Here is a 17,317-nt window from a genome sequence, read left to right on the forward strand (position 1 = left end):
TGCAATCAAACTAGAACTCAGGACTAAGAAACTCAATCAAAACAGCTCAACTATATGGAAACTGAACAACCTGCTCCTGAATGACTACTGGGTACATAACGAAATGAAGGCAGAAATAAAGATGTTCTTTGAAACCAATGAGAACAAAGATACAACATATAAGAATCTCTGGGACACATTTAAAACAGTGTGTAGAGGGAAATTTATAGCACTAAATACACACAAGAGAAAGCAGGAAAGATGTAAAATTGACACCCTAACATCACAATTAAAAGAACTTCGCAACTTCAGCACAGTCTCAGGATACAAAATCAATGTGCAAAAATCACAAGCATTCTTATACACCAGTAACAGACAAACAGCCAAATCATGAATGAACTCCCATTCACAATAGCTTCAAAGAGAATAAAATACCTAGGAATCCAACTTACACGGGATGCAAAGGACCTCTTTAAGGAGAACTACAAACCACTGCTCAGTGAAATAAAAGAGGACACAAACAAATGGAAGAACATACCATGCTCATGGATAGGAAGAATCAATATTGTGAAAATGGCCATACTGCCCAAGGTAATTTATAGATTCAATGCCATCCCCATTATGCTGCCAATGACTTTCTTCACAGAATTGGAAAAAACTGCTTTAAAGTTCATATGGAACCAAAAAAGACCCCACATTGCCAAGGGAATTCTAAGCCAAAAGAACAAAGCTGGAGGCATCACGCTACCTGACTTCAAACTATACTACAAGGCTACAGTAACCAAAACAGCATGGTGCTGGTACCAAAACAGAGATATAGACCAATGGAACACAACAGAGCCCTCAGAAATAACACCACACATCTACAGCCATCTGATCTTTGACAAACCTGACGAAAACAAGAAATGGGGAGAGGATTCCCTATTTAATAAATGGTGCTGGGAAAATTGGCTAGCCGTAAGTAGAAAGCTGAAACTGGATCCTTTCCTTACTCCTTATACGAAAATTAATTCAAGATGGATTAGAGACTTAAATGTTAGACCTAAAACCATAAAAACCCCAGAAGAAAACCTAGGGAATACCATTCAGGACATAGTCATGGGCAAGAACTTCATATCTAAAACACCAAAAGCAACGGCAACAAAAGCCAAAATTGACAAATGGGATCTAATTAAATTAAAGAGCTTCTGCACAGCAAAAGAAACTACCATCAGAGTGAACAGGCAACCTACAGAATGGGAGAAAATTTTTGCAATCTACTCATCTGACAAAGGGCTAATATCCAGAACCTACAAAGAACTCAAACAAATTTACAAGAAAAAAACAAACAACCCCATCAAAAAGTGGGCAAAGGATATGAACAGACACTTCTCAAAAGAAGACATTCATACAGCCAACAGTCACATGAAAAAATGCTCATCATCACTGGCCATCACAGAAATGCAAATCAAAACCACAATGAGATACCATCTCACACCAGTTAGAATGGCAATCATTAAAAAATCAGGAAACAACAGGTGCTGGAGAGGATGTGGAGAAATAGGAACACTTTTACACTGTTGGTGGGACTGTAAACTAGTTCAACCATTGTGGAAAACAGTGTGGCGATTCCTCAATGATCTAGAACTAGAAATACCATTTGACCCAGCCATCCCATTACTGGGGATATACCCAAAAGATTATAAATCATGCTGCTATAAAGACACATGCACATGTATGTTTATTGCAGTATTATTCACAATAGCAAAGACTTGGAATCAACCCAAATGTCCATCAGTGACAGACTGGATCAAGAAAATGTGGCAAATATACACCGTGGAATACGATGCAGTCGTAAAAAAGGAGGAATTCGTGTCCTTTGTAGGGACATGGATGCAGTTGGAAACCACCATTCTCAGCAAACTATCGCAAGAACAGAAAACCAAACACCGCATGTTCTCACTCATAGGTGAGAACTGAACAATGAGATCACTTGGACACAGGAAGGGGAACATCACACACCGGGGCCTATTGTGGGGAGGGGGGAGGGGGGAGGGATAGCATTAGGAGATATACCTAACGTAAATGACGAGTTAATGGGTGCAGCACACCAACATGGCACATGTATACATATGTAACAAATCTGCACGTTGTGCACATGTACCCTAGAACTTAAAGTATAATAACAAAAAAATAAAAATATTAAAAAAAGAAATTGTGGAACAGAAAAATAATTGTTGAAAAATTTTGTAAAGCCACAACAGAATTAATGATCAGAAAACGAAAATCAGAAAACTAAAGACATGTTATTTATAGAGTCATGAAAAAAATAAAATAAAAAAACTTGAAAAGCATCAACATGGAATATGTGACTTATTAGATACGATTAAGGAGACCAATATATTCATGAAAGGAGTCTTTGAAGAAGAATGCAAGGGAAAGTGGTAGAGAGGTGATCTGAAGAAAAAAGGGACTCATTAAAACTTCCTAAATTTCAAAGTGATGAAAAAAATCTGCTACCAACTGAGGATACTTAATCTGGGAGAAATTTACTTAAAACATAAGACAAAAATAAAGACTTTCTAATATGAACCAAAGGTAAGCGTGTTCATTACCCCTAAAACAGTCTTATAAGAAATACAACATGGAGTCCATTATGTTGACAGACATGGTGGTTCACACCTGTAATCCCAGCAACTTTGTAGGCTGAGGAAGAAGAAGCAGCATTTTTGGCCAGGAGTTTGAGACCAGCCTGGGTGATATAGTGAGACCCCTTCTCAAAGAAGAGACCTTTATAATAATTTTGTTTTTCAGGGAGAGGGTTTTAAGACCTGCTAGAACTAAAGATTGACTGGAGTCATTTTGAAAAGGCAGGTCCTCATATAGGTGAAAAACTTGAAAACCCTTGGTCTTTGGCTACAGGCCAAGAAATGGTTCACCTACTTTGACTTGACTTAAAATTCTGTAGTGACTCCATAATCATCTCCAGCTCCTTCCAGCCATAGCCTAGGAGTGGTTCTGCACATCAGAGACCCAGAGAAAGATGCCTATTTGTGGTTATAGCAGTAGGTCTGCAGACTTCGGCCTTTACTGTGCTCTCTGAAACAGTTCAGTGACTCAGTTTCAGCACTGATAGTCACAGTTTGCGGCAAGTTCTGCCAACCTAGGTACTCAAAGTGTTACTTGGGGAAATCCTGCCACATACTCAGTAAAAAACACACATCAGGCCCACCGCATACCAACTGTACTGCAGAACACTGCCCTAGTGCTGGCCCTGCAGATCAAAGTCCTGAAGGCAATTCAGTCTGCCAAGAAATAAGAGAGGATTAACAACTACCCAGGCTCCTGGTAACAAACCCACTAAAGGCAAACTCCACAACAGAACAAGAAGCAGCCATGTGACCCACGTATAACCCCTCTCCACTGCATACACAAAAAGATTCTATCAGCTAATTGACCCAAGAGAAGATTTGTACCTGCTGAAATTAGTCTAAAGAATTGGAAAATTTAGATTCAATAAATACCCTATTAAAATTCTAGTAAAATTTTTCAAAATTTTAATGTTAAAATTTATATGGAATTACAAAAAACACTGAATAGCCAAAGCAGTTTTGAGGATTAAAAACAAAGCTAGGGGCATGATACTTTCTGATTTTAAACTACATTTGAAGACTACTGTAATAAAAACAGGATGATCTGTGCATAAAAATGCACACCGGTATCAGTGGAGCAGAATGGAGAGCCCAGAAACAAATCCACTTATGTAAGATCAACTTATCTTTGACACTGAACCACTGAGAATGCTGAAAGTACAGTCTCTTCCATGCTTGGGGCTGGGAAAACTGAATATCCACAAGTAAAATAATAAAATTACACCACTTTTCTTACACTATATTTAAAAACTGACTAAATATAAAATAAGGACTCTAATGTATGACAAATTCTTAATAATCTTAAAAGAAAACATATGAAGAAACCTTAATATTGGTCTTGAAGTGAATTTTTGGATACAACAGCAAAAGTACAGCAATAAAAGCAAATATAAACAAATTAAACTGATCAAATTAAAACACTTCTGCAGAACCAAGGAAAAACAGAATAAGAAAACCACATCTGATAAGTGGTTAGTATCAAAAATATATAAGAAACTCATGCAAATAAAAGGCAACAACTATAATAGTAATAATAACAAGATTTAAAAATAAGCCAAGGACTAAATAAATGTTTACTAATGAAAACATACAATTGGGCAACAGATATATAGAAAGGTGCTCAATGTCACCAATCTGGCAGATGCAAATTAAATTCATTGTGAGATATTACTTTATACCTGTTAGGATTGCTAATATCAAGAAGAAGATTTATAACAAGCGTTGACAACAATATATTAAAGAAAAGATGCTGTACACTTTTGGTGACGTGGAATTTTCTAGAGACATTATGAAAACCAGTATGTAGGTTCTTTTAAAAAATATTTAATAGTACTACTATACAATTCAGCTATCTCATTTCTGCATATACAATAAATTTACTATCTCAAAGAAATACCTGCACCTCCACGTTCACTGAAACATTTTTCACAATTGTCAAGATATGAAAGCAATCTCAAGTGTTTGTGGACACTGACTGCACAAAAAAACCATGGTATATATACAAAATAGAATATTATTCAGCCATAAAAAATAATAAAACCCTGCCATTTCTACAACACGGATGGACCTAGATGACGTTATGCCAAGTGAAACACCACAGAAACAGAAAGACAAATACTGTATGATCTCACTTCTATGGAGAATATAATAAGGTTGGACTCCCAAGAGAAGAGAATACAGAGGTGAGTGCTAGGCCCTGGAGGTGAAGAAAGGGGAGTATGTTGTTCAAATGGTACAAATTTTCAGTTAAAGGACAAAGAAGTTATGGTAACCTAAGGTACAGCTTTATGAATACTGAAAGTAATACTGTTATGTATGCTGAAAACGTGCTGAGAGATCTTAATTGTTCTCACTACAAAAAAGGTAACTCGTAAGGTCATAAATGTGTTTTTTCATTAATTTAACTGTATTAATCATTTCATTATGTATACACATATAAAATCAATACATTGTATATGTGAAAAAAATTCGCGTTACTGGGATTATATGTGTGTGTGTATCATACACATGCATATATAAATGTGTTTATATATACACATATGAATGACACAATCACAGTAAGCTTTATACTAAATAAAATCACAAAATGATGTCATTTAAAATTAAAATTAAAGTTAAAATTGAAGTTTAATATGTACTCAGCACGCCAGACGCAGTGGCTCATGCCTGTAATCCCAGCACTTTGGGAGGCCGAGGCAGGCAGATCACCTGAGGCTGGGAGTTCAAGACCAGCCTGACCAACATAGAGAAACCCCGTCTCTACTAAAAATACAAAATTCTCCGGGTGTGGTGGCGGGCGCCTGTAATCCCAGCTACTAGGGAGGCTGAGGCAGAAGAATCGCTTGAACCTGGGAGGCGGAGGTTGCAGTGAGCCGAGATTGCGCCATTACACTCCAGCCCGGGCAACAAGAGCAAAACTCCGTCTCAAAAAATATATATATATATACTCAGCAATGTTTTAAGCTCCCCAGTGACATAGTATATTTAATAAATGTCTGAAGTAGATACATTGAACTACATTACATACAGTTGAGGAATTTGGCCATATTTACCAACATTTGTTTTTATACGAATAACATTTTGACATAACACAATTTTAGAGTTTGTTTCCTTTAGGGAGATGCTTAGTGTTTTGATATAATTACTGAGTATACATTTCTGTAAAATCACATTTGAAGGCTCCATAGAACAGAAAATTATAAAGCAGGAAGCATACATCTTTTTGTGGTGTTCCTGGAATTTCTGATCCAAATTACAATATCACCAAAACTTATATATTTAGACATTATCCAAAAAGAGAACTTAAAAAATGGTTTAATATAGAGTTTCTCAAAAATACAGATATTGCTGTTTCCCCAAAGCAATGGAAAAGCAGTCAAATCACCCATTTTCTTTTAAGCCATGAAAGACTTTCATTACTGTAAACTAAAAACAAAAACAAAACAACACACACACACACACACATTACTGAAGGGGAAGTACAGTGCTTGGAAAATTCACAAGAATGGGACAAAAAATGTCCCTATGTTAAAGCAAGAGAAAGAAATGAAGGCTTCTCAGAAACTATTTCCACTGGAGCAGAGTTTCTGGAAGCATGTTTAAAGGTCTGGCTTCCTCTTTGACATTGGGTTCCGTCATTTGTGTCATTTGCTTCATTTACCCCCACCTACCTGGATGTTTGACTACTGCCTCCTGTCTCTTCACTTTCCAGGGCTCTTTTCTTTGCTCCAGACAGGTCATCAAGTCTGGCTTAAAGATAGCAAGACCTGTTTTATTAGAAAAAAATAACATGACTCTTGCTAGGATAATCCGATTACCAATCTAGTACTGTGCTCAGTAGAGAAGAAAGAACATTATAGAAGACTCTAGAAAATTAATTTAAATATACTGTTTCCTAACAGAGACTTTAGAATATTTAGAAAGTATTTTAAATTTGTGCTTCTTAGCTCTATTGCCCAGTAATACTGAATCAAAAATCAGCGTGAAAAATGCATTTTTAGGTGTGGGTAACAATATTTCATGCTACTAAATTTCTGATATCACCACTAATTTAGACTGAAGTATACAGATGAGCTCAAAAAACGGAAAGATTAATGTTAAGATGAAACATCTTGAAGATTATATTTTCTACCTCAACAGATACCCAATTTTTTTCTTTTTGAAGCAGGATTCTGAAACTTATTTATACAAAGCAGAACCTCAAAAAAAAAAAAAAAAAAAAAACCAGAAGAAAATAAAATATTTAATGTAGAATATGAGTTGTATATTGAAGTTATTCTCACCCAAGGAGACCAGGTTTCTGTAGTTCTCTAACATCACATCCCTATACAAACACTGCTGAGCAGAGTCCAGGCATTCCCACTCTTCTGGGGAGAATTCTATGGCCACATCCCTGAATGTCAACACTCCCTGGAAAACAAAACATATTTACCAAGTGACCATAGAAAGAATTCTTGATTTGACATCAGGTAAAATGAGAGTAAAGAGAGCTGGTTCTGATATGAGTTACTGGAGTTATTCAATAGGATACTTTCTAGCACAGAAATATTCTCTACTGTATTTTTACCTCTGAGAAAAGATGGAATAAGATCATGAAACCAGTGTATGTGCAATACTTTTCTTGGTGATACTGTATAAAATAAAGGACATTAACACGGGCACGTACATTTCTTAATGCTATATTTACATAATGCAAGTTAAGCTGTCTATAGTTCCCATATGGAAACTTCATGGTGAAGTAAAAGCATACTTCTCAAATCTTATTGTGTGCAGCAATGAACAGGAGATCTTGTTAAAAACCTAGATTTTGACTCTGAAGATCTAGGGTAAAGCTTGAGTTTCCAAATTTCTAAGAAGTTTGCCAGTGATATTACTGCTTCTAGCCCAAGAATATTTTGTCAAAAATTCAGTAAGTGGCACAGCCTAGGTTTTTAGTTTATTTGACCAGTAAAGAGAGATGAGAGCCTTCATTTTCCATAGCAAGCTATATGCAAAGAGAAGGTAAGAAGAAAGAAGAGCTATCAGATTAAATATGGTTTAATCTTGTTCTTGCATATCACTTGATAAAACTCCCCAAGGTACCTATCAATAATAAAGAGAAAAATAATTAACTCAAGTGAAAAATATCTGTCAGAGAGCATATTTACCAAGTAAATAAAGATCAACTATATTAAAAGAAATTTGTATCAGGTGCTGATTAACAAAGGATACAAGACTACCGTGCTATTATTAACATTAACACAAAAAGGGTCAACTTAATATGAGTCTAGTCATGAAGAAACGCCAGTTTTAAGCAAAATTTAAGCTACAAATATCTCCCATGTTCTGTAATCTCTAATTTTTGGTTAAACTTTTTTTTTTTTTTAAACTTTAAGTTCTGTGATACATGTGCAGAACGTGCAGGTTTGTTACATAGGTATACATGTGTCATGGTGGATTGCTGCTCCTATCAACCCATCATCTAGGTTTTAAGCCCCACATGCATTAGGTATTTGTCCTAATGCTCTCCCTCCCCTTGCCCCCATCTGCTAACAGGCTCTGGTGTGTGATGTTTCCCTCCCTGTGTTCATGTGTTTTCATTGTTCAAATCCTACTTATGAGTGAGAACATGCCGTGTTTGGTTTTCTGTTCCTGTAAGTTTGTTAGTTTGCTGAGAATGATGGTTTCCAGCTTCATCCACATCCCGGCAAAGGGCACGAACTCATTCTTTTTTATGGCTGCAGAGTATTGCATGGTGTATATGTGCCACATTTTCTTTATCCAGTCTATCATTGATGGGCATTTGGGTTGGTTGCAAGTCTTTGCTATTGTAAATAGTGCTACAATAAACATACGTGTGCATGTGTCTTCATAGAATAATTTATAATCCTTTGGGCATATACCCAGTAATGAGATTGCTGGGTCAAATGGTATTTCTGGTTCTAGATCCTTGAGGAGTCACCACACTGTCTTCCACAATGGTTGAACTAATTTACACTCCCACCAACAGTGTAAAAGTGTTCCTATTTCTCCACATCCTTGCCAGTATCTGTTTCCTGACTTTTTAATGCTCGCCATTCTAACTGGTGTGAGATAGTATCTCATTGTTGTTTTGATTTGCATTCCTCTAATGACCAGTGATGATGAACTTTTTTTTTGTTTCTTGGCCGCATAAATGTCTTCTTTTGAGAAGTGTCTGTTCACATCCTTCGCCCACTTTTTGATGGGGTTGCTTTTTTCTTGTAAATTTGTTTAAGTTCCTTGTAGATTCTGGGTATTTGCCCTTTGTCAGATGGATAGATTGCAAAAATTTTCTCCCATTCTGTAGGCTGCCTGTTCACTCTGATGAAAGTTTCTTTTGCTATGTGGAAGCTCTTTAGTTTAATTATATCCCATTTGTCAATTTTGGCTTTTGTTGCCATTGCTTTTGGTGTTTTAGTCATGAAGTCTTTGCCTGTGCCTATGTCCTAAACAGTACTGTCTAGGTTTTCTTCTAGGGTTTTCACGGTTTTAGGTTTTACATTTAACTCTTTAATCTATCTTGAGTTAATTTTTGTATAAGGTGTAAGGAAGTGGGGGTCCAGTTTCTGTTTTCTGCATATGACTAGTCAGTTTTCCAAGCACCATTTATAAGTAGGGAATCCATTCCCCATTGCTTATTTTTGTCAGGTTTGTTGAAGATAAGATGGTTGTATATGTGTGGTGTTATTTCTGAGGCTTCTGTTCTGTTCCATTGGTCTAGATATCTGTTTTGGTACCAGTACCATGCTGTTTTGGTTACTGTAGCCTTGTAGTATAGTTTGAAGTAAGGTAGTGTGATGCCTCCAGCTTTGTTCTTTTTGCTTAGAATTGTGTTGGCTATATGGGCTCTTTTTTGGTTCCATATGAAATTTAAAGTTTTTTTTCTAATTCTGTGAAGAAAATCAATGGCAGCCTGATGGGAATAGCATTGAATCTATAAATTACTTTGGGCAGCATTGCCATTTTCATGATATTGATTCTTCCTATCCATGAGCATGGAATTTCTTTTCCATTTGTTTGTGTTCTCTTGTATTTCCTTGTTTTAGCATCCTAGAGAGGAAGTCTCTTCTGTTTTTTATTCAGAACTTTCTGAGTTATCCTGGGCAATAAAGACCATTCTCGTTAAATGTGCATTTTTATAAGCAGTTTTGCTTAGATTTAATGGAAGCTAAACAGTACATGGTCTCCTTCTTCACTGATAACCAAGGACCTGATCCCATCTCAAACAAGAATCTTGGGCCTCCACACCTTTCCATGTTCGACAGCCACAAAAGAAACATTTGTAATGTTGCCGGTATAAATTCATGGTGACAATATTTTCATGGTTTATTAAAAGCTGGGATGTAGAGAATAAGGAGAAGACTCGGGTATATAAGGAAAAAGTATTTCTCAGAGTCCCTTGACTATCATGAGAATAAAAAGTGAAAAAGGAGTTAAACTGATAAGGCAAAACATCACAAGTAGAGTGTTGCGGGAAGTCAGGGACCCCGAACAGTGGGACCAGCTGGAGTCGCGGCAGAGGAACATGAATTGTGAAAACTTCATGGACATTTATCAGTTCCCAAATAATACTTTTGTAATTTCTTATGCCTGTCTTTAACCTCTTAATCCTGTTATCTTCGTAAGCTGAGAATGTATGTCACCTCAGGACCACTGTGATAATTGTGTTAACTGTACAAATTGATTGTAAAACGTGTGTTTGAACAATATGAAATCAGTGCACCTTGAAAAAGAACAGAATAACAGCAATTTTTAGGGAAAAGGGAAGATAACCATATGATCTGACTGCCTGCAGGGTGCAGCAAAAAGAGCCATATTTTTCTTCTTGCACAGAGCCTATAAACGGACGTGCAAGTAGGAGATATCGCTAAATTCTTTTCCTAGCAAGGAATATTAATATTAATACCCTGGGAAAGGAATGCATTCCTGGGGGAAGGTCTATAAACGGCAGCTCTGGGAGTGTCTGTCTTATGTGTTTGAGATAAGGACTGAGATACACCCTGGTCTCCTGCAGAACCCTCAGGCTTATTAGGGTAGGGAAAAACTCCACCCTGGTAAATTTGTGGTCAGACCGGTTCTCTGCTCTCCAACCCTGTTTTCTGTTGTTTATCAAGACAACACGTGCACAGCTGAACCTAGACCCTTATCAGTAGTTCTGTTTTGCTTTTTGTCCTGTTCCCTCAGAAGCAGCTGATCTTTTTTCTGCTTTTTGCCTTTTGAAGCATGTGAGCTTCGTACCTACTCCCTGTTTTATACCCCCTCCCCTTTTGAAACCCTTAATAAAAACTTGCTGGTCTGAGACTCAGGTGGGTATCAGTCCTACTGATATGTGATGTCAACCCCGATGGCCCAGCTGTAAAATTCCTCTCTTTGTACTCTTTCTCTTTATTTCTCAGCTGGTTGACACTTATGGAAAACAGAAGGAACCTATGTTGAAATATTGGGGGTGGGTTCCCCTGACAGTAGAGAAGTAAACATTTGCAAGTTCTACACACATAATATTTCAGAGAAAAAGTGGACACAGTCTCTGACCTGAGACACATGCACCTCAGAATAAGCCATTTCTTTCCTTTTCTCCTTCTCTGTGATCCCTTCCCAGGTGTGATTATCTGCACAAATTACACCTGTTTCTTGAGAATATGCCTTTGAAGCATGAGCAAAACTCCTTCCCCCGAAGCAAACACACCCACAGGCAGAAGGACCTAGAATTGCAGATAAAGTCTGCCTTTGTCCTTTACCACAAGAGAGTATCAGAACCAGTAAAGTCCTACATAAAAACCAAAATGTGAGTTTCCCCTTTTCAACACTCAGTTGCCCTTCTCTGCCATAGATGCCAGCAATTTCTACTGCAGCAATGGGAATATGGGCCGCACTGACCTGCCCCTACCAAACCTTAGCAGAGTAGTCTCTATGATCTTCATTTGGAACTAAAGCTAAACTCACCTCTTGTGAATGTATCTGAAAGCACTCATGGTTGACCCTGGGCTCACCTTAGCCTCATATGTGGCACTTAATTCAAACAACATGGCTACAGGGGAAGTGGAGCAAGATGACTAAAAAACATCCTTCAGCAATCATCCCCCAGATAAAACACCAAATAGAATGACTATCCCAATAAGAAGCATCTTCATAAGAGCAAAAACTCTGGGGAGTGATCACAGGACCTAGTTTTAGCATCAAAGAGGCACTGAAGAGGGTAAAAAAGAAAGCCATTAATTGCCAACAGCAGCCCTCCTCCATTCCCTGGCAGTGCAGCTTGGCAGAGAGAAAATCCATGTGCTTACAGAAGGAAGAGTGCAGTGATTGTGAGAGTTTGCAGTAAAACTCAGTGCTGCCTGTCACAGCAGAAAGCAGCATGGGGCAGAATTCAGCTAGAGCCTACAGAGGGAGCACTCAGACTAGCCCTAGTCAGAGAGGAATTGTCCATTTCAGTAATCAAAACCTGAGTTTCAGGTAGCCCCACCACCATGGGCTAAAGCACTCTGGGGTTCTAAATAAACTTGAAAGACAGTCTAAGAGCCACTGGGTGCTTTGCTAGGCTCAGAGCCGGAAAACTTGAAGTGCATGTGACCTTCTGAGATGTCAACTGGGATGGCCAAGAAAGTGCCTGCATTACCGTTACCCCAGGTATAGGCAGTGCAGTTCACAGCTCCAGGAGAAAATCTTTCTTTCTACTTGAGGAAAGGGGAGAGAAGAGTAAAAAAAACTTTGTCCTGCAACTGGGACATCATCTCAGCCATAGTAGAATACATCACCAGAAAAAGCCCTGAGGCTCCCATTCTAGGACTTAGTTTCTGAGTGACAGTACTAGACATACCCTGGGCCAGAAGAGAACACACTGCTTTGAAGGGAAGATACCAGTTCTGGCAGATTCATCACCTGCTGACTAAAGAGCCCTTGGGCCACGAATAAACATCAGCAGTAACCAGGTAGTACTTGCTGCATCCCTTCAGGAGGTGAGACCCAGTGCAGTGCAATCCAAGCTGTGAAAGCCATGGGGAGAGACTCCTGCTTGAGGAAAAGAGAGGGAAGAAGAAGAGACTTTGTCTTGAAGCTTGATTACTAGCTCGGCCATAGTGGGGTGGCTGTAACAAGACAGCTCCTGAAGTCTCTGATTTCGGGCCTTGGCTCCTGGATGACATTTCTGGAACTACCCTAGGCCAGAAAAAAACTCACTTCCCTGAAGCTAAAGAAACAGGCCGGGCAGAGTTCACCACAAGCTGACCGAAGATCCCTTAGGTCTTCAGTGGATATCAGCAGTAGCCTGGAAGTACTTGCTGTTGGCTCTGGGTGGTGGTGGTCATGGGGAGTGGTTTCTTATGCTTGAGAAAGGAGAGAAAAGAGTAGGAAGGATGTTGTCTCATAGCCTCAGTGCCAGCTAAGCCAAAGCAGAAGAGGGCACCAAGTAGATTCCTAAGGTTTCTGACTCCATGTTCTTGCTACCAAATGGCATTTTGCTCTCCCCAGCCCAGGGTGGGTAACAGAGCTCACTGCCCTGAGGGAAAGGACATGAGACTGGCTGGATTCACCACCTCCTGAAGAGAAACTGGGTCTTGAGTGAATATCTGCAGTAGCTAGGTAGTGGTCACTGTGGGCCTTATGTGAGACCCAGTCCTGTGCTGGCTTTGGGTCTGACTTAGTGTAGTCTTAGTGATGGTGACCACAGGGGTGCTTGTGTTACACCCATCCCAGCTCCAGGCAGCTCAGCATGGAGACAGAGAAAGATTCCATTTATTTGGCAGAATGTAAAAAAATAGAAAAAGAGTCTGCCTGGTAACCCACAGACTCTCTTGGATCTTACCTATGACCACCAAAGTGGTACCTCTACAAGTCTGCAAGCATCACCATGTTATTCAGGTTGGGGTGTCCCCTAATGCAGATATGACTGCAATGATCAAAGACTTAGATTACAACACTCAATTCCCTTTGAATACTTGGAAAGCCTTTCTAAGAAGGACAGGTATTAAAAAGCCCAGAATGCCCAGACATCAATGAACATCCACAAAGACTATTCAGGAAAACACAACCTCATTAAATGAGCTAAATAAGGCACTAGTGTGCAAATCCTAAGACAGAGAGAGATGTAACCTTTCAGACAGGAAATTCAAAAAAGCTCAGCAAAATTCAAAATAACAACAACAACAACAAAAATTCAGAATCTGATCCAATAAATTTGATAAATTGATTAAAATCATTTTGAAGAATCTAGCAAAAATTCTGGTGCCGAAAATTCAAATGACATTGAAGAATGCATTAGTCTCTCAACAGCAGAATTGACCAAGCAGAAGAAAGAATTAGTAAGTCTGAACACATGTTATTTGAAAAGATACAGTCAGATGAGACAAAAAAAAAAAAAAAAAAAGCCTCAAGAGGGCAACACTAAGAAATACGGCCTTAAAGAGGAGGTAGAGAAAAAGTTCTGGGTAGAAAGTTTATTCAAAGGGATAAGGAGAACTTCCCATACCTAAAAAAAAAAAAAAAAAAAAAAAAAAAAGTATTAGTATTCAAGTACAAGAAGGTTATAGAATACCAACCACAATTCACTTAAGTATGACGACCTGAAGATCTTTAATAAAACTCTCAAAGGTCAAAGATAAAGGATTCTAAAAGCAGCAAGAGAAAAGAAACAAACAACATTCAAACAAGCACCAATATGTTTGACAGTGGACTCTTCAGTGGAAATCTTACAGGCCAGAACTTTCATCCTAGAATACATCCAGCAAAAATATCCTTCTACCATTTAAAAAAAAAAAAAAAAGACAAACAAGCTGAGATTTTAACACCCCCAGACCTGTCCCACAAAAAATGCTAAAGGTAGTTCTTCAATCTAAACAAACAGGACATTAATGATCAATAAGAAAACATCTGGTACAAAACTCACTGGTATATGAAGGACATAGACAAAGACAAAATTTTCTAGCACTATAAATGTGGTATGTAAACTACTCATATTTTGAGAAGACTGAAAGATTAGTCTATAACTACTTGTAATTATTAAAAATAATAACTCTCTACCTCAAGGCCATAACTCATATTTCTACTTTTGAGGCATTTATAGTTATTAAACATACTAACCACAACAAGTTTAAGACATAGACAGTATAAGATATAAATACAAACAATAAAATGTTAAAAAGTTGGGAGATAAACTGTAGTTTTTATTAGTTTTCTCTTTGCTTTCTTGTTTGTTCATTTTTACAATAAGTGTTAAGTTGCCATCAGTTTAAAATAATGGGTTGTAAGATGTTATCTGCAAGCCTCATGGTAACCTCAAATTAAAAAAACCTGTAATAGACATGCATACGTAAAATCAAAAAATTAAAACATACCACTAGAAAGAATCATCTTTACTAAAAGAAAGACAGGATGAATGGGAGAGCGAAAAGTAGACAGAAAAGAACACAAAACAACAAGAAATCAGATAACAGAATGGCAGGTGTCTTTATTTATTAATAACAACACTGAATATAAATTAACTCCCCAATCAAAAGACACAAATTGGCCAAATGGGTTAAAACGAACAAATAAAAAAACCCAAGACCTGACACTTTGTTTCTTACAAGACATACACTTCACCTATGAAGGCACAGAAAGACTGAAAATAAAGGGACAGAAAAAGACATTCCATGCAAATGGAAACCAAAAAAGAGGAATAGCTATGTTAAATAAAACAGACTTCAAGACAAAAACTATAAAAAGAGACAACGAGAGTTATTATAATAAAGTGGCCAATTCAGCAAGAGAATACAACAACTGCAAATTTATATGCACCTAACACTGGAGAACTCAGATACATGAAGCAAATATTAGAGCTAAAGAGAGAGAGATCAACCCCAATACAACAGACTTCGACAACTCACTTTCAGCAGGAGATAGATCATCCAGATAGTAAAATCAACAAATAAACATTGAACTTAATCTATACTATGAACCAAATAGACCTAAAAGACATTTACAAAGCATTTCATCAAAAAGCTACAGAATACAAATGCTACACTTCAACCCCTGAATTATTCTCAAGGATAGACCATGAGTTAGGTCACAAAATAACTCTTAAAATAATCTCCCCCCAAATGTGATTATATCAAGTATTTTCTCTGACAATAATAGAATAAAACTAATAATCAATAACAGAAAAAACTTTGGAAACTATACAAACAGAGAAATCAAAATATGCTCCTGAGTGACTAGTGGGCCAATAAGGAAATTAAGAAAAAAATTTAAAATGTTCTTGAAACAAATGAAAATGAAAACGTAACAAAACTATGAATACAATGAAAGAAGTACTAAGAAGGTTTATAGCAGTAAGTGCCTACATCAAAACAGTTAAAAAAATCTCCAAATAAACTAATGATGTATCATACAGAACTAGACAAGAGCAAACCAAACCCAAAATTAGAAGAAAACAATAAAAACTATAGCAGACATAAATGAATATAAAACCAAAAAATCAAAAGAAACATAATGAAAAGTTAGAATTTTCTGAAAAGGTAAAATTTACAAAACATTAGCCCATTGGCTAAAGATTTGAGATTCAGGGTCCCATGGTGTTGAAATTACTTTCAGGTCTGTAGGTGCCAAAGTGCATTGAAAGATGGAGCTGGAATGGTTGATTGCTGTGCTGTGAAACTATTTTTCTACAAATCTGGCTGAACTGCTCTGGAAGGGACTGTGTATTAAAAATACGCAGATAAATACTCTGCCTGCAGATTTTGGGGCAAGCCAAAGACAGAAAAGCCTCTCTGAACTAAAGCCTTGTGAATACCTCCTGTGCTTATATCCCGTCTGGTAATTCTGTACAGTGTTTGGGAAACATAATTAAAAACAAAATTATCTCCAACCTCAGAGATACTCTAAAATGGTAGAAGACAAAGAAAATTATTTATTTTTACATAATTAAACCACAATGTGACATCCATCATAGGCAATCTGCTGAGATTACAAAAGCAGAAATAAAAATCACCATATTTAGTCTAAGTAGAAGACTTAACAGCATAATTTGTCATATATAGTTCATCCTAAATTAACTGGGTAATTGAGAAGGCTATCTGTACATTGTGTATATTCAATGAAAATTTAAATTGGCTATATTCAAAAGCAAAATAAGCTTTCCTTGACTTCATAATATTTTATGAATTTACCTACCGTCCGACAGAAAGGTAAACCATTTACATTTCAATACAATGGTTTCCAGATCCTACAGAAAGACATTTCTAAGTTAAAAGACTGACAAAGTCCTATTTACCTATTTAAATGATGTACATATATTTAATAGACACAAAATAAATTTACATATAAAATTTTTCTAAAATTAATGTTTTAAAAGGAGAGCAAAATGCCCTATCTTCAACTTGGATAATTAAGTCTGGTATTTCTAATTTGTATTTGCCCTTACAACAGCCAAGTCTAAGGCCATGACCTTGAATTCATGGACATCTGATTTCCAGTAGGCATCTGAATCAGGCACCCGAGGAGTGGTATTGGGTATAATTTTTCACATGAAAGAGGGTTTAGTCAGGAAGTAAAGGCAGAAGAAAGATGCTATGAAGAACTGTTAATGTGAAATAATCTGAATAATCAACAAAGCCTCAAAATCCAGTCTTAGAGTTTATTCAAGTGAAAAGCTAGAAACAGTCACCCAGGAGACAATAGCTCTAGTGAAACGAGATGAGTGCTTCATAGCTGAAAGTCAAGTTCTTATTTCTACA

The 17,317-nt window shown here is 37.2% G+C and overlaps 1 protein-coding gene across 1 annotated transcript in view; it reads right to left on the reverse strand.

Annotated features, from left to right (window-relative positions):
• ZNF736 (zinc finger protein 736) overlaps positions 1 to 17,317 on the reverse strand; it is a 43,006-nt gene that overhangs the window by 11,261 nt on the left and 14,428 nt on the right. The window contains exons 2-3 of the mRNA XM_025379660.1: positions 6,893 to 7,019; positions 6,281 to 6,376 (exon numbers count right to left, since the gene is read on the reverse strand). Coding sequence (XP_025235445.1) covers positions 6,281 to 6,376; positions 6,893 to 7,019 — 223 coding nt within the window. The remainder of the gene's footprint in view (positions 1 to 6,280; positions 6,377 to 6,892; positions 7,020 to 17,317) is intronic.

Source organism: Theropithecus gelada, chromosome 3 (genome assembly GCF_003255815.1).
Source record: "Theropithecus gelada isolate Dixy chromosome 3, Tgel_1.0, whole genome shotgun sequence".
In the NCBI taxonomy this organism is placed as follows: Eukaryota; Metazoa; Chordata; class Mammalia; order Primates; family Cercopithecidae; genus Theropithecus; species Theropithecus gelada.